The 24618-nt window shown below is 40.1% G+C and overlaps 1 protein-coding gene across 1 annotated transcript in view; it reads left to right on the forward strand.

Moving 5' to 3' along the window:
- Positions 1-23997, forward strand: part of il11ra (interleukin 11 receptor, alpha) — a 66687-nt gene extending 42690 nt beyond the window's left edge. Inside the window, exons 2-6 of the mRNA XM_045225350.1 lie at positions 6284-6428; positions 6678-6761; positions 21080-21179; positions 21303-21381; positions 22412-23997. Coding sequence (XP_045081285.1) covers positions 6284-6428; positions 6678-6761; positions 21080-21179; positions 21303-21381; positions 22412-22612 — 609 coding nt within the window. The 3' untranslated portion in view covers positions 22613-23997. The remainder of the gene's footprint in view (positions 1-6283; positions 6429-6677; positions 6762-21079; positions 21180-21302; positions 21382-22411) is intronic.
- The last annotated feature ends 621 nt before the right edge of the window (positions 23998-24618 follow it).

Consider the following 24618-nt stretch of genomic DNA (forward strand, 5'->3'; position numbering starts at 1 on the left):
TTAGTCAGTTCCTACACTATCCTACCCACTAATTATATTACATTAGTCAGTTCCTACACTGTCCTACCCACTAATTATATTATATTAGTCAGTTCCTATACTATCCTGCCCACTAATATTATATTATATTATATTAGTCAGTTCCTACACTATCCTACCCACTAATTATATTATATTATAGTATGTCAGTTCCTACACTATCCTACCCACTAATTATACTATATTAGTCAGTTCCTACACTGTCCTACCCACTAATTATACTATATTATATTAGTCAGTTCCTACACTATCCTACCCACTAATTATCTATATTATATTAGTCAGTTCCTACACTATCCTACCCACTAATTATATTATATTATATTAGTCAGTTCCTACACTATCCTACCCACTAATTATATTATATTAGTCAGTTCCTACACTATCCTACCCACTAATTATATTATATTATATTAGTCAGTTCCTACACTATCCTACCCACTAATTATATTATATTAGTCAGTTCCTACACTATCCTACCCACTAATTATATTATATTAGTCAGTTCCTACACTGTCCTACCCACTAATTATATTATATTAGTCAGTTCCTATACTATCCTACCCACTAATTATATTATATTAGTCAGTTCCTATACTATCCTACCCACTAATTATATTATATTAGTCAGTTCCTACACTGTCCTACCCACTAATTATATTATATTATATTAGTCAGTTCCTACACTGTCTTACCCACTAATTATATCATATTATATTAGTCGGTTCCTACATTATCCTACCCACTAATTATATTATATTAGTCAGTTCCTACACTATCCTACCACTAATTATATTACATTAGTCGGTTCTACACTATCCTACCCACTAATTATATTATATTAGTCAGTTCCTACACTATCCTACCCACTAATTATATTATATTATATTAGTCAGTTCCTACACTGTCTTACCCACTAATTATACATATTATATTAGTCAGTTCCTACACTATCCTACCCACTAATTATATTATATTAGTCAGTTCCTACACTATCCTACCCACTAATTATATTATATTAGTCAGTTCCTATGCTATCCTACCCACTAATTATATTATATTAGTCAGTTCCTACACTATCCTACCCACTAATTATATTATATTAGTCAGTTCCTACACTATCCTACCCACTAATTATATTATATTAGTCAGTTCCTACACTATCCTACCCACTAATTATATTATATTATATTAGTCGGTTCCTATACTATCCTACCCACTAATTATATTATATTATATTAGTCAGTTCCTACACTGTCCTACCCACTAATTATATTACATTAGTCAGTTCCTACACTATCCTACCCACTAATTATATTATATTAGTCGGTTCCTACACTATCCTACCCACTAATTATATTATATTATATTAGTCAGTTCCTACACTGTCCTACCCACTAATTATATTACATTAGTCAGTTCCTACACTATCCTACCCACTAATTATATTATATTATATTAGTCAGTTCCTACACTGTCCTACCCACTAATTATATTATATTAGTCAGTTCCTATACTGTCCTACCCACTAATAATATTATATTAGTCAGTTCCTACACTATCCTACCCACTAATTATATTATATTAGTCAGTTCCTACACTGTCCTACCCACTAATTATATTATATTAGTCAGTTCCTACACTATCCTACCCACTAATTATATTATATTAGTCAGTTCCTACACTATCCTACCCACTAATTATATTATATTAGTCAGTTCCTACACTATCCTACCCACTAATTATATTATATTAGTCGGTTCCTACACTATCCTACCCACTAATTATATTATATTAGTCAGTTCCTACACTATCCTACCCACTAATTATATTATATTAGTCAGTTCTTACACTATCCTACCCACTAATTATATTATATTAGTCAGTTCTTACACTATCCTACCCACTAATTATATTATATTATATTAGTCAGTTCCTACACTATCCTACCCACTAATTATATTATATTATATTAATCAGTTCCTACACTGTCCTACCCACTAATTATATTATATTAGTCAGTTCCTATACTATCCTACCCACTAATTATATTATATTAGTCAGTTCCTACACTATCCTACCCACTAATTATATTATATTAGTCAGTTCTACACTATCCTACCCACTAATTATATTATATTAGTCGGTTCCTACACTATCCTACCCACTAATTATATTATATTATATTAGTCAGTTCCTACACTATCCTACCCACTAATTATATTACATTAGTCAGTTCCTACACTATCCTACCCACTAATTATATTACATTAGTCAGTTCCTATACTATCCTACCCACTAAATTATATTATATTATATTAGTCAGTTCTTACACTATCCTACCCACTAATTATATTATATTATAGTATGTCAGTTCCTACACTATCCTACCCACTAATTATACTATATTATATTAGTCAGTTCCTACACTGTCCTACCCACTAATTATACTATATTATATTAGTCAGTTCCTACACTATCCTACTCACTAATTATACTATATTATATTAGTCAGTTCCTACACTATCCTACTCACTAATTATATTATATTAGTCAGTTCCTACACTATCCTACCCACTAATTATACTATATTATATTAGTCAGTTCCTACACTATCCTACTCACTAATTATATTATATTAGTCAGTTCCTACACTATCCTACCCACTAATTATATTATATTATATTAGTCAGTTCCTACACTATCCTACCCACTAATTATATTATATTAGTCAGTTCCTACACTATCCTACCCACTAATTATATTATTTTAGTCAGTTCCTACACTGTCCTACCCACTAATTATATTATATTAGTCAGTTGCTATACTATTCTACCCACTAATTATATTATATTAGTCAGTTCCTATACTATCCTACCCACTAATTATATTATATTAGTCAGTTCCTACACTATCCTACCCACTAATTATATTATATTATATTAGTCAGTTCCTACACTGTCTTACCCACTAATTATATCATATTATATTAGTCAGTTCCTACATTATCCTACCCACTAATTATATTATATTAGTCAGTTCCTACACTATCCTACCCACTAATTATATTACATTAGTCAGTTCCTACACTATCCTACCCACTAATTATATTATATTAGTCAGTTCCTACACTATCCTACCCACTAATTATATTATATTATATTAGTCAGTTCCTACACTGTCTTACCCACTAATTATATCATATTATATTAGTCAGTTCCTACACTATCCTACCCACTAATTATATTATATTAGTCAGTTCCTACACTATCCTACCCACTAATTATATTATATTAGTCAGTTCCTATGCTATCCTACCCACTAATTATATTATATTAGTCAGTTCCTACACTATCCTACCCACTAATTATATTATATTAGTCAGTTCCTACACTATCCTACCCACTAATTATATTATATTAGTCAGTTCCTACACTATCCTACCCACTAATTATATTATATTATATTAGTCAGTTCCTATACTATCCTACCCACTAATTATATTATATTATATTAGTCAGTTCCTACACTGTCCTACCCACTAATTATATTACATTAGTCAGTTCCTACACTATCCTACCCACTAATTATATTATATTAGTCAGTTCCTACACTATCCTACCCACTAATTATATTATATTATATTAGTCAGTTCCTACACTGTCCTACCCACTAATTATATTACATTAGTCAGTTCCTACACTATCCTACCCACTAATTATATTATATTATATTAGTCAGTTCCTACACTGTCTTACCCACTAATTATATTATATTAGTCAGTTCCTATACTGTCCTACCCACTAATAATATTATATTAATCAGTTCCTACACTATCCTACCCACTAATTATATTATATTAGTCAGTTCCTACACTGTCCTACCCACTAATTATATTATATTAGTCAGTTCCTACACTATCCTACCCACTAATTATATTATATTAGTCAGTTCCTACACTATCCTACCCACTAATTATATTATATTAGTCAGTTCCTACACTATCCTACCCACTAATTATATTATATTAGTCGGTTCCTACACTATCCTACCCACTAATTATATTATATTAGTCAGTTCCTATACTATCCTACCCACTAATTATATTATATTAGTCGGTTCTTACACTATCCTACCCACTAATTATATTATATTAGTCAGTTCATACACTATCCTACCCACTAATTATATTATATTATATTAGTCAGTTCCTACACTATCCTACCCACTAATTATATTATATTATATTAGTCAGTTCCTACACTGTCCTACCCACTAATTATATTATATTAGTCAGTTCCTATACTATCCTACCCACTAATTATATTATATTAGTCAGTTCCTACACTATCCTACCCACTAATTATATTATATTAGTCAGTTCCTATACTATCCTACCCACTAATTATATTATATTAGTCAGTTCCTACACTATCCTACCCACTAATTATATTATATTATATTAGTCAGTTCCTACACTATCCTACCCACTAATTATATTACATTAGTCAGTTCCTACACTATCCTACCCACTAATTATATTACATTAGTCAGTTCCTATACTATCCTACCCACTAATTATATTATATTATATTATATTAGTCAGTTCTTACACTATCCTACCCACTAATTATATTATATTATAGTATGTCAGTTCCTACACTATCCTACCCACTAATTATACTATATTATATTAGTCAGTTCCTACACTGTCCTACCCACTAATTATACTATATTATATTAGTCAGTTCCTACACTATCCTACTCACTAATTATACTATATTATATTAGTCGGTTCCTACACTATCCTACTCACTAATTATATTATATTAGTCAGTTCCTACACTATCCTACCCACTAATTATAATATATTATATTAGTCAGTTCCTACACTATCCTACTCACTAATTATATTATATTAGTCAGTTCCTACACTATCCTACCCACTAATTATATTATATTATATTAGTCAGTTCCTACACTATCCTACCCACTAATTATATTACATTAGTCGGTTCCTACACTATCCTACCCACTAATTATATTACATTAGTCAGTTCTATACTATCCTACCCACTAATTATATTATATTATATTATATTAGTCAGTTCTTACACTATCCTACCCACTAATTATATTATATTATAGTATGTCAGTTCCTACACTATCCTACCCACTAATTATACTATATTATATTAGTCTGTTCCTACACTATCCTACCCACTAATTATACTATATTATATTAGTCAGTTCCTACACTATCCTACCCACTAATTATATTATATTAGTCAGTTCCTACACTATCCTACCCACTAATTATATTATATTATATTAGTCAGTTCCTACACTATCCTACCCACTAATTATATTACATTAGTCAGTTCCTACACTATCCTACCCACTAATTATATTACATTAGTCAGTTCCTATACTATCCTACCCACTAATTATATTATAATATATTATATTAGTCAGTTCTTATACTATCCTACCCACTAATTATATTATATTAGTCAGTTCCTACACTATCCTACCCACTAATTATATTATATTATATTATATTATATTAGTCAGTTCCTACACTGTCCTACCCACTAATTATATTATATTAGTCAGTTCCTATACTATCCTACCCACTAATTATATTATATTATATTATATTATATTAGTCAGTTCCTATACTATCCTACCCACTAATTATATTATATTAGTCAGTTCCTACACTATCCTACCCACTAATTATATTATATTAGTCAGTTCCTATACTATTCTACCCACTAATTATATTATATTATATTATATTAGTCAGTTCCTATGCTATCCTACCCACTAATTATATTATATTAGTCAGTTCCTATACTATCCTACCCACTAATTATATTATATTAGTCAGTTCCTACACTATCCTACCCACTAATTATATTATATTATATTATATTAGTCAGTTCCTATGCTATCCTACCCACTAATTATACTATATTAGTCAGTTCCTACACTATCCTACCCACTAATTATATTATATTATATTAGTCAGTTCCTACACTATCCTACCCTATGCTCTCTCTCTCCCTCTCTCTCTCTCTCTCTCTCTCTCTCTCTCTCACACTTTATCTCTCTCTCTCTCTCTCTCTCTCTCTCTCTCTCTCTCTCTCTCTCTCTGTATCTCTCTCTCTCTCTCCATCCCCCTCTCTCATCCCTCTCTCGCTTTATCTATCTTCATCCCTCTCTTCCCCCACACACCTAGGTGGAGTCTAAGGCCAGCGCCCTGCAAATAACCGACGCCCTAGCAGGCCACGCCCACCAGCTGCAGGTGAGAGCCCGGGACGAGATCAACCCAGACAGCCAGTGGAGTGACTGGAGTCCCCTGCTGCAGAGCTGGCCATGGAGTGGTAAGAATACTACTGCATACTACACACTAGTACATAAAACTGTGTTCCAAATGTCACCCTGTTCCCTATACACTGCACTACTTTGTACCAGGACTCTGCCACATGGAGGGTACATTTTGAACTGTCTACAACTGGACCTTTATTAGACCCAGCACAGTGTTTGAATTACTTTCTCAGTATTGTTACACAGTTACTTGGTCAGCGGTGTTATCTGTGTAAGACAGCATCATTATGTGGTGAATTCCCCAGGTTGCACAGCAGAGCCAACTGAACAAACCTTCTCTGTCGACTACAAAGACAAAGACCCGTCTACAGCCAACACCAAGTCAGACAGTAAGTAGCCTTGTCCAAGCCAGAATGGCCCATATCTCCTGTTTCTATAGTGACAGCTTGATGTACAGTACACCCCCTGGACAGGACACTAGTCTATCTCCTGTTTCTATAGTGAGACAGCTTGATGTACCAGTACACCCCCTGGACAGGACACTAGTCTATCTCCTGTTTCTGTAGTGAGGCAGCTTGATGTACCAGTACACCCCCTGGACAGGACACTAGTCTATCTCCTGGTTCTATAGTGAGACAGCTTGATGTACAGTACACCCCCTGGACAGGACACTAGTCTATCTCCTGTTTCTGTAGTGAGACAGCTTGATGTACAGTACACCCCCTGGACAGGACACTAGTCTATCTCCTGTTTCTGTAGTGAGACAGCTTGATGTACAGTACACCCCCTGGACAGGACACTAGTCTATCTCCTGTTTCTGTAGTGAGACAGCTTGATGTACCAGTACACCCCCCTGGACAGGACACTAGTCTATCTCCTGTTTCTATAGTGAGACAGCTTGATGTACCAGTACACCCCCTGGACAGGACACTAGTCTATCTCCTGTTTCTATAGTGAGACAGCTTGATGTACCAGTACACCCCTGGACAGGACACTAGTCTATCTCCTGTTTCTATAGTGAGACAGCTTGATGTACCAGTACACCCCCTGGACAGGACACTAGTCTATCTCCTGTTTCTGTAGTGAGACAGCTTGATGTACAGGACACCCCCTGGACAGGACACTAGTCTATCTCCTGTTTCTGTAGTGAGACAGCTTGATGTACCAGTACACCCCCTGGCCAGGACACTAGTCTATCTCCTGTTTCTGTAGTGAGACAGCTTGATGTACAGTACACCCCCTGGACAGGACACTAGTCTATCTCCTGTTTCTGTAGTGAGACAGCTTGATGTACAGTACACCCCCTGGACAGGACACTAGTCTATCTCCTGTTTCTGTAGTGAGACAGCTTGATGTACAGTACACCCCCTGGACAGGACACTAGTCTATCTCCTGTTTCTGTAGTGAGACAGCTTGATGTACAGTACACCCCCTGGACAGGACACTAGTCTATCTCCTGTTTCTGTAGTGAGACAGCTTGATGTACAGTACACCCCCTGGACAGGACACTAGTCTATCTCCTGTTTCTGTAGTGAGACAGCTTGATGTACAGTACACCCCCTGGACAGGACACTAGTCTATCTCCTGTTTCTATAGTGAGACAGCTTGATGTACAGTACACCCCCTGGACAGGACACTAGTCTATCTCCTGTTTCTGTAGTGAGACAGCTTGATGTACCAGTACACCCCCTGGACAGGACACTAGTCTATCTCCTGTTTCTGTAGTGAGACAGCTTGATGTACAGTACACCCCCTGGACAGGACACTAGTCTATCTCCTGTTTCTATAGTGAGACAGCTTGATGTACAGTACACCCCCTGGACAGGACACTAGTCTATCTCCTGTTTCTATAGTGAGACAGCTTGATGTACCAGTACACCCCCTGGACAGGACACTAGTCTATCTCCTGTTTCTGTAGTGAGGCAGCTTGATGTACCAGTACACCCCCTGGACAGGACACTAGTCTATCTCCTGGTTCTATAGTGAGACAGCTTGATGTACAGTACACCCCCTGGACAGGACACTAGTCTATCTCCTGTTTCTGTAGTGAGACAGCTTGATGTACAGTACACCCCCTGGACAGGACACTAGTCTATCTCCTGTTTCTGTAGTGAGACAGCTTGATGTACAGTACACCCCCTGGACAGGACACTAGTCTATCTCCTGTTTCTGTAGTGAGACAGCTTGATGTACAGTACACCCCCTGGACAGGACAATAGTCTATCTCCTGTTTCTGTAGTGAGACAGCTTGATGTACAGTACACCCCTGGACAGGACACTAGTCTATCTCCTGTTTCTATAGTGAGACAGCTTGATGTACAGTACACCCCCTGGACAGGACACTAGTCTATCTCCTGTTTCTGTAGTGAGACAGCTTGATGTACCAGTACACCCCCTGGACAGGACACTAGTCTATCTCCTGTTTCTGTAGTGAGACAGCTTGATGTACAGTACACCCCCTGGACAGGACACTAGTCTATCTCCTGTTTCTATAGTGAGACAGCTTGATGTACAGTACACCCCTGGACAGGACACTAGTCTATCTCCTGTTTCTATAGTGAGACAGCTTGATGTACAGTACACCCCCTGGACAGGACACTAGTCTATCTCCTGTTTCTGTAGTGAGACAGCTTGATGTACAGTACACCCCCTGGACAGGACACTAGTCTATCTCCTGTTTCTATAGTGAGACAGCTTGATGTACAGTACACCCCCTGGACAGGACACTAGTCTATCTCCTGTTTCTATAGTGAGACAGCTTGATGTACAGTACACCCCCTGGACAGGACACTAGTCTATCTCCTGTTTCTATAGTGAGACAGCTTGATGTACAGTACACCCCCTGGACAGGACACTAGTCTATCTCCTGTTTCTATAGTGAGACAGCTTGATGTACAGTACACCCCCTGGACAGGACACTAGTCTATCTCCTGTTTCTATAGTGAGACAGCTTGATGTACAGTACACCCCCTGGACAGGACACTAGTCTATCTCCTGTTTCTATAGTGAGACAGCTTGATGTACCAGTACACCCCCTGGACAGGACACTAGTCTATCTCCTGTTTCTGTAGTGAGACAGCTTGATGTACCAGTACACCCCCTGGACAGGACACTAGTCTATCTCCTGTTTCTATAGTGAGACAGCTTGATGTACCAGTACACCCCCTGGACAGGACACTAGTCTATCTCCTGTTTCTGTAGTGAGACAGCTTGATGTACCAGTACACCCCCTGGACAGGACACTAGTCTATCTCCTGTTTCTATAGTGAGACAGCTTGATGTACCAGTACACCCCTGGACAGGACACTAGTCTATCTCCTGTTTCTGTAGTGAGACAGCTTGATGTACCAGTACACCCCCTGGACAGGACACTAGTCTATCTCCTGTTTCTATAGTGAGACAGCTTGATGTACCAGTACACCCCCTGGACAGGACACTAGTCTATCTCCTGTTTCTGTAGTGAGACAGCTTGATGTACAGTACACCCCCTGGACAGGACACTAGTCTATCTCCTGTTTCTATAGTGAGACAGCTTGATGTACAGTACACCCCCTGGACAGGACACTAGTCTATCTCCTGTTTCTATAGTGAGACAGCTTGATGTACAGTACACCCCCTGGACAGGACACTAGTCTATCTCCTGTTTCTATAGTGAGACAGCTTGATGTACCAGTACACCCCCTGGACAGGACACTAGTCTATCTCCTGTTTCTATAGTGAGACAGCTTGATGTACCAGTACACCCCCTGGACAGGACACTAGTCTATCTCCTGTTTCTATAGTGAGACAGCTTGATGTACAGTACACCCCCTGGACAGGACACTAGTCTATCTCCTGGTTCTGTAGTGAGACAGCTTGATGTACCAGTACACCCCCTGGACAGGACACTAGTCTATCTCCTGTTTCTATAGTGAGACAGCTTGATGTACCAGTACACCCCCTGGACAGGACACTAGTCTATCTCCTGTTTCTATAGTGAGACAGCTTGATGTACAGTACACCCCCTGGACAGGACACTAGTCTATCTCCTGTTTATATAGTGAGACAGCTTGATGTACCAGTACACCCCCTGGACAGGACACTAGTCTATCTCCTGGTTCTGTAGTGAGACAGCTTGATGTACAGTACACCCCCTGGACAGGACACTAGTCTATCTCCTGTTTCTATAGTGAGACAGCTTGATGTACCAGTACACCCCCTGGACAGGACACTAGTCTATCTCCTGTTTCTGTAGTGAGACAGCTTGATGTACCAGTACACCCCTGGACAGGACACTAGTCTATCTCCTGTTTCTATAGTGAGACAGCTTGATGTACCAGTACACCCCCTGGACAGGACACTAGTCTATCTCCTGTTTCTGTAGTGAGACAGCTTGATGTACCAGTACACCCCCTGGACAGGACACTAGTCTATCTCCTGTTTCTATAGTGAGACAGCTTGATGTACCAGTACACCCCCTGGACAGGACACTAGTCTATCTCCTGTTTCTGTAGTGAGACAGCTTGATGTACCAGTACACCCCCTGGACAGGACACTAGTCTATCTCCTGTTTCTATAGTGAGACAGCTTGATGTACCAGTACACCCCCTGGACAGGACACTAGTCTATCTCCTGTTTCTGTAGTGAGACAGCTTGATGTACAGTACACCCCCTGGACAGGACACTAGTCTATCTCCTGTTTCTATAGTGAGACAGCTTGATGTACAGTACACCCCCTGGACAGGACACTAGTCTATCTCCTGTTTCTATAGTGAGACAGCTTGATGTACAGTACACCCCCTGGACAGGACACTAGTCTATCTCCCTGTTTCTATAGTGAGACAGCTTGATGTACCAGTACACCCCCTGGACAGGACACTAGTCTATCTCCTGTTTCTATAGTGAGACAGCTTGATGTACCAGTACACCCCCTGGACAGGACACTAGTCTATCTCCCTGTTTCTATAGTGAGACAGCTTGATGTACAGTACACCCCCTGGACAGGACACTAGTCTATCTCCTGGTTCTGTAGTGAGACAGCTTGATGTACCAGTACACCCCCTGGACAGGACACTAGTCTATCTCCTGTTTCTATAGTGAGACAGCTTGATGTACCAGTACACCCCCTGGACAGGACACTAGTCTATCTCCTGTTTCTATAGTGAGACAGCTTGATGTACAGTACACCCCCTGGACAGGACACTAGTCTATCTCCTGTTTCTATAGTGAGACAGCTTGATGTACCAGTACACCCCCTGGACAGGACACTAGTCTATCTCCTGGTTCTGTAGTGAGACAGCTTGATGTACAGTACACCCCCTGGACAGGACACTAGTCTATCTCCTGTTTCTGTAGTGAGACAGCTTGATGTACAGTACACCCCCTGGACAGGACACTAGTCTATCTCCTGTTTCTGTAGTGAGACAGCTTGATGTACCAGTACACCCCCTGGCCAGGACACTAGTCTATCTCCTGTTTCTGTAGTGAGACAGCTTGATGTACAGTACACCCCCTGGACAGGACACTAGTCTATCTCCTGTTTCTGTAGTGAGACAGCTTGATGTACAGTACACCCCCTGGACAGGACACTAGTCTATCTCCTGTTTCTGTAGTGAGACAGCTTGATGTACAGTACACCCCCTGGACAGGACACTAGTCTATCTCCTGTTTCTGTAGTGAGACAGCTTGATGTACAGTACACCCCCTGGACAGGACACTAGTCTATCTCCTGTTTCTGTAGTGAGACAGCTTGATGTACAGTACACCCCCTGGACAGGACACTAGTCTATCTCCTGTTTCTGTAGTGAGACAGCTTGATGTACAGTACACCCCCTGGACAGGACACTAGTCTATCTCCTGTTTCTGTAGTGAGACAGCCTGATGTACCAGTACACCCCCTGGACAGGACACTAGTCTATCTCCTGTTTCTGTAGTGAGACAGCTTGATGTACAGTACACCCCCTGGACAGGACACTAGTCTATCTCCTGTTTCTGTAGTGAGACAGCTTGATGTGCAGGACACCCCCTGGACAGGACACTAGTCTAAAGAACATGGACAACCATCAGTAACCTTCAACTCAAATGAAATACCCGTTTCAATGCTGGAGGATGTTAGTTATTTTTGATACCGAATGAAAAAGGCTATTGAAAGTTACTCCTGCCAGGAGAGAGAGAGAGAGCTCTTTTTGAGCCAGGAGGTTTTCTTTCTGCTGTTGCCAGATGTCCTCCTCATTCATAGACACTGATGATGTGTGTCTCCCCACAGAGCTTTCAGTAAGATTCATGTGTGATTAATGCTCTAATTGGCTTCAAATGGCTTTAAATCTCTCCATTAAAACTGAACGAGGAGAAAAACAACAACTCATCTAATTAACAGGATGCTTCAGTCTCTATATGCTTCAGTCTCTATGTACTTCAGTCTCTATGTACTTCAGTCTCTATATGCATCAGTCTCTATATGCTTCAGTCTCTATATCAATCAATTCAATCAATTTTATTTTATATAGCCCTTCTTACATCAGCTAATATCTCGAAGTGCTGTACAGAAACCCAGCCTAAAATATGCTTCAGTCTCTATATACTTCAGTCTCTATATGCTTCAGTCTCTATGTACTTCAGTCTCGATGTACTTCAGTCTCTATATGCATCAGTCTCTATATGCTTCAGTCTCTATATGCTTCAGTCTCTATATACTTCAGTCTCTATATGCTTCAGTCTCTATGTACTTCAGTCTCTATGTACTTCAGTCTCTATATGCATCAGTCTCTATATGCTTCAGTCTCTATATACTTCAGTCTCTATATGCTTCAGTCTCTATATGCTTCAGTCTCTATATGCTTCAGTCTCTATATGCTTCAGTCTCTATATGCTTCAGTCTCTATATACTTCAGTCTCTATATGCATCAGTCTCTATATGCTTCAGTCTCTATATACTTCAGTCTCTATATGCTTCAGTCTCTATGTACTTCAGTCTCTATGTACTTCAGTCTCTATATGCTTCAGTCTCTATATGCTTCAGTCTCTATATGCTTCAGTCTCTATATGCTTGTCTCTATATGCTTCAGTCTCTATATGCTTCAGTCTCTATATACTTCAGTCTCTATATGCTTCAGTCTCTATATGCTTCAGTCTCTATATGCTTCAGTCTCTATATACTTCAGTCTCTATATGCTTCAGTCTCTATATGCTTCAGTCTCTATATACTTCAGTCTCTATATACTTCAGTCTCTATGTACTTCAGTCTCTATATACTTCAGTCTCTATATGCTTCAGTCTCTATATACTTCAGTCTCTATATGCTTCCGTCTCTATGTACTTCAGTCTCTATGTACTTCAGTCTCTATGTACTTCAGTCTCTATGTACTTCAGTCTCTATATGCATCAGTCTCTATATGCTTCAGTCTCTATATACTTCAGTCTCTATATGCTTCAGTCTCTATATGCTTCAGTCTCTATATGCTTCAGTCTCTATATGCTTCAGTCTCTATATACTTCAGTCTCTATATGTTTCAGTCTCTATATGCTTCAGTCTCTATATACTTCAGTCTCTATATGCTTCAGTCTCTATATACTTCAGTCTCTATATACTTCAGTCTCTATATGCTTCAGTCTCTATATGTTTCAGTCTCTATATTCTTCAGTCTCTATATACTTCAGTCTCTATATTCTTCAGTCTCTATGTACTTCAGTCTCTATATGCATCAGTCTCTATATGCTTCAGTCTCTATATACTTCAGTCTCTATATGCTTCAGTCTCTATGTACTTCAGTCTCTATATGCATCAGTCTCTATATGCTTCAGTCTCTATATACTTCAGTCTCTATATGCTTCAGTCTCTATGTACTTCAGTCTCTATATGCATCAGTCTCTATATGCTTCAGTCTCTATATACTTCAGTCTCTATGTACTTCAGTCTCTATGTACTTCAGTCTCTATATGCATCAGTCTCTATATGCTTCAGTCTCTATGTACTTCAGTCTCTATATGCATCAGTCTCTATATGCTTCAGTCTCTATATACTTCAGTCTCTATATGCTTCAGTCTCTATTTACTTCAGTCTCTATATGCATCAGTCTCTATATGCTTCAATCTCTATGTACTTCAGTCTCTATGTACTTCAGTCTCTATATCAGGGGTGTCAAACTCATTTTGGTTCAGGGGCCACATACAGCGCAATCTGATCTCAAGTGGGCCGGGCCAGTAAAATAATAGCAAAATAACCTATAAATAACGTCAACTCCAAATCTTTACCTTTGTTTTTTCAATATTATGCCTTAATTTATCATTTAGCCTACATATGTGCATTATAACTCACAGATCACAGTGGATCTACAAAGGCACAAAACATTTATTCACAGATAGGCCTGAAAAAAATTGCATTTCACTATGATTAAAACAACTTGTTTTATTAACTTATTAACTTAACTTATTTTAATGGACAGTATACATTCTGACCACCTGAACTGACCCACCACACTATGCACAAACTAAAGTGGGAGCTATGAAGAACGTTATCACAATGTTCATGGTCTTTAAATATTACATTACCACAGTAAATGTTATTTTTTCACAGAACTGTATTCTTCAGAGTGCAAAACGTCTCTTAAAGAGCATTACAAGTCTTACAATTAGACTTGACCTACTCCGCTGTTTAACCCCTCCCTCTCTTTCTCTCACTGCGGCCTACCGGCTGCTCCTGAAACTTGGCATCTTTTAGCCTTCACGATTGCATCAATATCAGGTGTCAAATCCTGAGTAGCAGCCAATTTCATAATGTCATTTAAGTGCTTGTGTGTTAGCCTTGAGCGCAGCTTTGTTTTATTGATGTTCATTACAGAGAAAACCTGTTCACAAAGATAGGTAGTCCCAAACATGCATAAAACCTTTGCAGCCAGGGCTGTTAATTTGGGGCACCCTGGCAAGAGATACTGATCAAATGTGTCCAAGCCCACAGAGGCAAATTTGTCCTTCATACCTGAATCACACAGCAAGTCAATTATTTCGAGTTGGATGTCAGCGGGCAGATCAGAAGCCTTGACTGTGAATGGCGAGCAAAAAACGGCAAATTCTGTCTCAAGTTCACCGAAGACCTGAAACCGTCGCTCAAACTCCCGCAGCAATCCTGTAATCTTGTCTTTGTATTGAGTCATGTCAGCATTAAGTCCGGTCGCACGCACATCTCTTAGACAAGGGAAATGAGCGGTGTCACCGCTAGATAGTTGTGTCTCCCAGAGTGACAGTTTCAACTTGAATGCGCGTATGCTGTCATAATACTGAGTGACAACTTTTTTGCGGCCCTGCAACATTTTGTTAAGATTATTCAGGTGCTCTGTAATATCCACCAGAAAGGCAAGATCCTGCACCCATTCTGGGCATTTAAGTTCCTTCACTGGTTTGCCTTTTTTCTCCATGAACTGTTCAATTTGCTCTCGTAGCTCAAAGAAACGCTTCAGCACGGCACCTCGGCTTAACCACCGTACTTCAGTGTGGTATGGCAAGCCATGCGTAATGTCTTTATCACTGAGAAGACTGTCAAACTGACGGTGATTCAAACCTCTTGCTCGGATGAAATTAACAGTGCGGACAACCACCTCCATGACATGATCCATTTTTTATGATTTGCAACACAATGCTTCCTGGTGCAAAATAAAGTGAAATGTCCAAAACTCTTGTCCTCCATTTGCGGCCTGTACTTTATCTCTGAATTTTGTCACAACGCCTGCTTTTCTCCCAATCATTGATGGCGCACCATCTGTAGCCAGGCTGACGGCACGGGACCAGTCCACTCCGACTCTGTCCAGCGCTCCAACGAGAGAGCTCATAATGTCATCCGCTGTTGTAGTATCCGTCATAGGTACCAACCCAAGGAACTCCTCGGTGACTGTCAAAGTCGCATCAACACCACGAATGAATATGGCCAGTTGAGCAACATCTGTAATGTCAGTGCTCCCATCAATTGCAACCGAAAATGCAACAAATGACTTGACTTTGTGATTCATTTGGCTCTCCAAGTCTGCCGAGAGATCTGAAATTCTATCTGCGACAGTGTTTCTCGTTAGGCTAATGTTGGCAAAGGCCTGTCGCTTTTCAGGGCACACGATTTCTGCAGCCTTCAGCATGCATGTTTTCACGAACTCACCCTCAGAAAATGGCTTGGATCCTAACGCTATCTGATTAGCAATAAGGTAGCTAGCTTTCACCGCTGCATCACTGACCTCTCGGCTACGGGTAAAAACAGACTGCTGTTTCTACAGACCCACTAACAATTCATTTATCTTCTCTATTCTCAGTTGTCCTCGCAAATGGTTGTATTTTTCACCATGATGAGTCTCATAGTGGCGCCGAATATTATATTCCTTGAGCACTGAAACTTGCTGATTACACACCAAGCACACAGATTTCCCATTCACTTCTGTGAATAAATATGAATCAGTCCATTTTTCTTGGAAAACTGTGCACTCTGTGTCAACTTTTCTCCTTTTTGACAAAGACATTTTGGTAATGTGGGTGCAACAGTGGGTAATTTTGACAACAAGAGCTTAATAACGATAAGGCAAGCTCGGCAGATGGCGCATTCTGGGCGCGTTGCTGTCACGTGCTGTTTATTTCAGGATCTCTCGTTATTTCAGTGCGACCTCTGCTGGACAAATTTGGAATATCTGTTCCTTTAAAAAAAAAAAAAGTGGACGTCGTCTCGCGGGCCGGATTGAACCATCTGGCGGGCCGGTTCTGGCCCGCGGGCCGTATGATTGACATCCCTGCTCTATATGCTTCAGTCTCTATGTACTTCAGTCTCTATATGCTTCAGTCTCTATATACTTCATTCTCTATGTACTTCATTCTCTATGTACTTCAGTCTCTATATGCTTCAGTCTCTATATACTTCATTCTCTATGTACTTCATTCTCTATGTACTTCATTCTCTATGTACTTCATTATCTATGTACTTTACTCTCTATGTACATCAGTCTCTATATACTTCAGTCTATGTACTTCAGTCTCTATATACTTCAGTCTCTATGTACTTCAGTCTCTATATATATCATTATCTATATATATACAGTGAGGGAAAAAAGTATTTGATCCCCATACTTATTTCATTAATCAATCAATTTATAAGAATATTTGTTTATTCTTGATAAACTACATTAAAATGATAGACTGATATGTAGGGAACATACAAAATCAGGGGGATCAAATACTTTTTTCCCTCACTGTATATATATATATCAGTCTTTATATACATCAGTCTCTATGTACATCAGTCTATAAATACATCAATCTCTATATACAGTACCAGTCAAAAGTTTGAACACACATACTCATTCAAGGGTTTTTCTTAATTTTTTACTATTTTCTACATTGTAGAATAATAGTGAAGACATCAACACTATGAAATAACACATATGGAATCATGTAGTAACCAAAAAAGTGTTAAACACATCAAAATATATTTTACATTTGAGATTCTTCAAAGTAGCCACCCTTTGCCTTGATGACAGCTTTGCACACTCTTGGCATTCTCTCAACCAGCTTTACCTGGAATGCTTTTCCAACAGTCTTGAAGGAGTTCCCACAAATGCTGAGCATTTGTTGGCTGTTTTTCCTTCACTCTGTGGTCCAACTCATCCCAAACCATCTCAATTGGGTTCAGGTCGGGTGATTGTGGAGGCCAGGTCATCTGATGCAGCACTCCATCACTCTCCTTCTTGGTCAAATAGCCCTTACACAGCCCGGAGGTGAGTTTTGGGTCATTGTCCTGTTGAAAAACAAATGATAGTCCCACTAAGCGAAAACCAGATGGGATGGCGTATCGCTGCAGAATGCTGTGGTAGCCATGCTGGTTAAGTGTGCCTTGAATTCTAAATAAATCACAGACAGTGTCACCAGCAAAGCACCCCCACACCATCACATCTCCTCCTCCATGCTTCATGGTGGGAACCACACATGCGGAGATCATCCGTTCACCTACTCTGCGTCTCACAAAGACATGGCGTTTGGCACCAAAAGGACAGATTTCCACTCGTCTAATGTCCATTGATCATGTTTCTTGGTCCAAGCATGTCTCTTCTTATTATTGTTGTCCTTTAGTAGTGGTTTCTTTGCAGTAATTCGACCATGAAGGCCTGATTCACGCAGTCTCCTTGATGTTGAGATGTGTCTGTTACTTGAACTCTGTGAAGCATTTATTTGGGCTGCAATCTGAGGTGCAGTTAACTCTAATGAACTTATCCTCTGCAGCAGAGGTAACTCTGGGTCTTCCTTTCCTGTGATGGTCCTCATGAGAGCCAGTTTCATCATAGCGCTTGATGGTTTTTGCAACTGCACTTGAAGAAACTTTCAAAGTTCTTGAAATGTTCCGTATTGACTGACCTTCATGTCTTAAAGTAATGATGGACTGTCGTTTCTCTTTGCTTATTTGAGCTGTTCTTGCCATAATATGGACTTGGTCTTTTACCAAATAAGGCTATCTTCTGTATACCCCCCCTACCTTGACACAACACAACTGATTGGCTCAAACGCATTAAGAAGGAAAGAAATTCCACAAATTAACTTTTAACAAGGCACACCTGTTAATTGAAATGCATTCCAGGTGACTACCTCATGAAGCTGGTTGAAAGAATGCCAAGAGTGTGCAAAGCTGTCATCAAGGCAAAGGGTGGCTATTTGAAGAATCTCAAATATAAAATATATTTTGATTTGTTTAACAATTTTTTGGTTATTACATGATTCCATATGTGTTATTTCATAGTATTGATGTATTCACTATTATGCTACAGTGTAGAAAATAGTACAAATAAAGAAAAACCCTTGAATGAGTAGGTGTGTCCAAACTTTTGACTGGTAGTGTATACTTCTGCTCTCTCTCTCTTCTGTTCACTCTCTCTTCTGTTCTCTCTCTCTTCTGTTCTCTCTCTCTCTTCTGTTCTCTCTCTCTTCTGTTCTCTCTCTCTCTTCTGTTCTCTCTCTCGTCTGTTCTCTCTTCTGTTCTCTCTCTCTTCTGTTCTCTCTCTTCTGTTCTCTCTCTTCTGTTCTCTCTTCTGTTCTCTCTCTCTTCTGTTCTATCTCTCTTCTGTTCTCTCTCTCTTCTGTTCTCTCTCTCTTCTGTTCTCTCTCTCTTCTGTTCTCTCTCTCTTCTGTTCTCTCTCTCTTCTGTTCTCTCTCTCTTCTGTCCTCTCTCTCTCTCTTCTGTTCTCTCTCTCTCTCTTCTGTTCTCTCTCTCTCTCTTCTGTTCTCTCTCTCTCTCTTCTGTTCTCTCTCTCTCTCTTCTGTTCTCTCTCTCTCTCTTCTGTTCTCTCTCTCTCTTCTGTTCTCTCTCTCTCTCTTCTGTTCTCTCTCTCTCTTCTGTTTTCTCTCTCTTCTGTTTTCTCTCTCTTCTGTTTTCTCTCTCTTCTGTTCTCTCTCTCTTCTGTTCTCTCTCTCTTCTGTTCTCTCTCTCTTCTGTTCTCTCTCTCTTCTGTTCTCTCTCTCTTCTGTTCTCTCTCTCTTCTGTTCTCTCTCTCTCTTCTGTTCTCCCTCTCTCTTCTGTTCTCTCTCTCTCTTCTGTTCTCTCTCTCTCTTCTGTTCTCTCTCTCTCTTCTGTTCTCTCTCTCTCTTCTGTTCTCTCTCTCTCTTCTGTTCTCTCTCTCTTCTGTTCTCTCTCTTCTGTTCTCTCTCTCTCTTCTGTTCTCTCTCTCTCTTCTGTTCTCTCTCCTGTTCTCTCTCTTCTGTTCTCTCTCTCTCTTCTATTCTCTCTCTCTATTCTGTTCTCTCTCTCTTCTGTTTTCTCTCTCTTCTGTTCTCTCTCTCTTCTGTTCTCTCTCTCTTCTGTTCTCTCTCTCTCTCTTCTGTTCTCTCTCTCTCTTCTATTCTCTCTCTCTATTCTGTTCTCTCTCTCTCTTCTATTCTCTCTCTCTATTCTGTTCTCTCTCTCTTCTGTTTTCTCTCTCTTCTGTTCTCTCTCTCTTCTGTTCTCTCTCTCTTCTGTTCTCTCTCTCTTCTGTTCTCTCTCTCTTCTGTTCACTCTCTTCTGTTCACTCTCTTCTGTTCACTCTCTTCTGTTTTCTCTCTCTTCTGTTTTCTCTCTCTTCTGTTCTCTCTCTCTCTTCTGTTCTCTCTCTCTTCTGTTCTCTCTCTCTTCTGTTCTCTCTCTCTTCTGTTCTCTCTCTTCTGTTCTCTCTCTTCTGTTCTCTCTCTCTTCTGTTCTCTCTCTCTTCTGTTCTCTCTCTCTTCTGTTCTCTCTCTCTTCTGTTCTCTCTCTCTTCTGTTCTCTCTCTCTTCTGTTCTCTCTCTCTTCTGTTCTCTCTCTCTTCTGTTCTCTCTCTCTTTTGTTCTCTCTCTCTTCTGTTCTCTCTCTCTTCTGTTCACTCTCTCTTCTGTTCTCTCTCTCTTCTGTCCTCTCTCTCTCTTCTGTTCTCTCTCTCTCTCTTCTGTTCTCTCTCTCTCTTCTGTTCTCTCTCTCTCTTCTGTTCTCTCTCTCTTCTGTTCGCTCTCTCTATTCTGTTCGCTCTCTCTTCTGTTTTCTCTCTCTTCTGTTTTCTCTCTCTTCTGTTCTCTCTCTCTTCTGTTCTCTCTCTCTTCTGTTCTCTCTCTCTTCTGTTCTCTCTCTCTTCTGTTCACTCTCTTCTGTTCACTCTCTTCTGTTCACTCTCTTCTGTGTTCACTCTCTTCTGTTCTCTCTCTCTTCTGTTCTCTCTCTCTTCTGTTCTCTCTCTCTTCTGTTCTCTCTCTTCTGTTCTTTCTCCTCTAGATTTGGAGGTTGATGGTGGTAGTCTGGGAGTGGTGATATTACTGGCCCTGTTTGCTGTCATCATCCTAGCCTTGGTGTCCTCTCTATTTGCCCTCATGTGGTGAGATATATCGTTCGGCATACTCCTCTCTGTAGCAAGCATGTCTAAATCAGTTTGGTATGTTCTCTATCAAGTGAACTTAACAATACCTTCATATTGAAATATCTTATGTTTGTTGTCTAGGGTGAGGCAATGGAGGAGGGACAACGTGACAAGACAGGAACTGACCTCAATGTTGAAGATGAAGTCCTGCCAATCTGGCGTGAGTCAGACCCCTATCACTGTCACTACATGTTGTTACAGACCCGTTCTACTCTGCAGCTGTTGTGACTCAGAGCCCTGCTGGGGTGTAATAGGACTCTGTACTGAAGTGATATTCTACAACGGAGGTACTCTGCTTGCAGGACAGGTTTATTAGCCTGAATAATGCTGCATAATATCTAGGGTGTTCTATGGCAGCACATTATCTGGGGCTCGGTGGGGTGGTTGGGAATATTAGGGTTAGGTGGGGTGATGTTGTTTCTGGCTGAAATAGTGAAACAGTAGAAGTTGAGTTTTCCTTTGCAGTAGGGAAGGGTGTCCTGCTCTAATATGCTGCACGGTAATACTGAACCAGCACTGAGTGGCCTACAGCAGGGATTTGATGATCTGTAGGCCATGTTTCATGTGCTGAAATAAAAGATCCCAGAAATGTTCCATACGCACAAAAAGCTTATTTCTCTCAAATGTTGTGCACAAATTTGTTTACATCCCTGTTAGTGAGATAATCCATCCACCTGACAGGTGTGGCATATCAAGAAGCTGATTAAACAGAATGATCATTACACAGGTGCACCTTGTGCTGGGGACAATAAAAGGCCACTCTAAAATGTGCAGTTTTGTTACACAACACAATGCCACAGATGTCTCAAGTTTTGAAGGAGCATGATATTGGCATGCTGACTGCAGGAATGTCCACCAGACCTGTTACTATAAACCAGTAACTCTGTAGTATATATTTTACTATAACCCTGAGCAGCCATTGTTTTGACTATAACCTTAACTATGTCTGTCTGTCTATATGGTTTTGACTATAACCTTAACTATGTCTGTCTGTCTATGGTTTAACTCTTTATTAGATGATTTATGTGTTGTTCCTCTCCTCTCCTCTCCTCTCCTCTCCTCTCCTCTCCTCTCCTCTCCTCTCCTCTCCTCTCCTCTCCCTCTTCCTCTCCTTTCCTCTCCACTCTCCTCCTCTCCACTCTCCTCCTCCCTTCTCTCCTCCTCTCCTCCCTTCTCTCCCCTCTCCTCAGCCTAGGTTGGCCAATCCTCTCAGCCCTTACAGGGCCCCTACTCTCCACCAGGCCATACCTCCACCAGCTGTCTGCTGCGTCCAAAACACACTACCCACAACCTACCAGGAGACTCACCACACTGCCAACAACACATCTGTTGTGAGTGCTTGGCCTGGTCGCTGCCTGCCGATGGACAGACATGGTGGACCGACTGACTGACTCCTCCCACTGGAATTGAACCTCTTTGTGGTTGTGGGCCTCAGTGACAGTACAGTATGAAGCACCACTAAACAACATTAAGACAAAGGAAGGAGAGATGAGTATCTGTGTCTGTCCTCCTCCCCTGACCCTGACTGACTGAACAACGTTCACATTGTATTGCTGATGATGGTCCTTTATTCATTTCACTCATATTGTGACTATTGGAATGCTTTGAAGAAGAAGAAGAAGAAGAAGAAGAAGAAGAAGAAGAAGAAGAAGAAGAGTTTGCTAAAGGCAAAAAGCATTACCGATATATAGACCGGTTGGCAATATAGACTGGTTATAAAGAGGTTATAGACAGGTTATTGAGAAGTTATAGACAAGTTGGCAATATAGACGGGTTATAAAGAGGTTATAGACAGGTTATTGAGAAGTTATAGACTGATTGGCAATATAGACGGATTATACAGAGGTTATAGACAGGTTATTGAGAAGTTATAGACAAGTTGGCAATATAGACGGGTTATAAAGAGGTTATAGACAGGTTATTGAGAAGTTATAGACTGATTGGCAATATAGACGGGTTATAAAAAGAGGTTATAGACAGGTTGGCATTCTCTTGACTTCAGCAGAAGAAGAGAAGGAACACTCTGCGAGGCTGCTGCTATTGGTCATTGGATGAGAAAGAGGAAACACGGTCCTGTCATTTCCATGCTGGCCAGTCACAGACAAGTGTCAGGATGATGTCATAACTTCATCTGTGTGTGGGTGCGTCGCATGAGGTTAGATTGGTCTGGGAACAGTTATCCTCTCCCCCCTTCGACCCCCACCAGAAGTGATGTGGGCCCACCTGGGCAAGAAGACCTGATGTAGTGACTGTTAATGTCATCATCACCCGTTATGAGAGGTCTCTATTTAGCACTTCAGATACAACCAGCATGACATCAGTTCTCGTCCCTCCCATTTCACGACATCACACAGCATTATTCTGCTCTGATGACAGTGAATGGTGATGTTATTTTCTGTGGTTCTTTACAGCGCCGTGTTGTCGTGTAAAGGTGCCTTTACTCCGAGTTAAAGCCTCGCTGGGTGTCTTCGAGGACTGTCACGTTCTCTCAAGCTAGTACCTATGCATGGATCCTATTGAAGCTTGTTCTATGTTATATTCTACCTTAACCAACAAAATGAAATGTAGTTGATATATATTCTGTTATTTTTTTTGAGGTTGTGCTACTGTTGTGTGCACCATTCCCCAGTCAATGAGATGAAGGTCTAATACAGTAGATTATTCTACGACCCACATGACACACTGTTCCCTACATACAGTCAGCTCCAAAAGTATTGGGACAGTGACATTTTTTGTTGGATCAATTTGCTGTTTGTTTTGGTTGTGTTTTAGATAATTTGCCCAATACAAATGAATAATGTATTGTGTCATTTTGGAGTCACTTTTATTATAAATAAGGATTATGTTTCTAAACACTTCTACATGAATGTGGATACTATCATGATTACAGATAGTCCTGAATTAATCGTGAATAACAATGAGTTAGAAAGTTACAGACACAATATCATACCTCCCCTTTTTTTATTTATTTATGGTGAGAGCATGTCTATCCAATATGTTCTGTAGTCCAACATACTGAAGTCTACATGTTCTCAGAGGTAGTCCACAGTTTCCATAACATACTGAAGTCTACATGTTCTCAGAGATAGTCCACAGTTTCCATAACATACTGAAGTCTACATGTTCTCAGAGGCAGTCCACAGTTTCCATAACATACTGAGGTCTACATGTTCTCAGAGGCAGTCCACAGTTTCCATAACATACTGAAGTCTACATGTTCTCAGAGGCAGTCCACAGTTTCCATAACATACTGAAGTCTACATGTTCTCAGAGGCAGTCCACAGTTTCCATAACATACTGAAGTCTACATGTTCTCAGAGGCAGTCCACAGTTTCCATAACATACTGAGGTCTACATGTTCTCAGAGATAGTCCACAGTTTCCATAACATACTGAGG

This window comes from Coregonus clupeaformis, chromosome 15, assembly GCF_020615455.1.
Source record: "Coregonus clupeaformis isolate EN_2021a chromosome 15, ASM2061545v1, whole genome shotgun sequence".
Taxonomy (NCBI): Eukaryota; Metazoa; Chordata; class Actinopteri; order Salmoniformes; family Salmonidae; genus Coregonus; species Coregonus clupeaformis.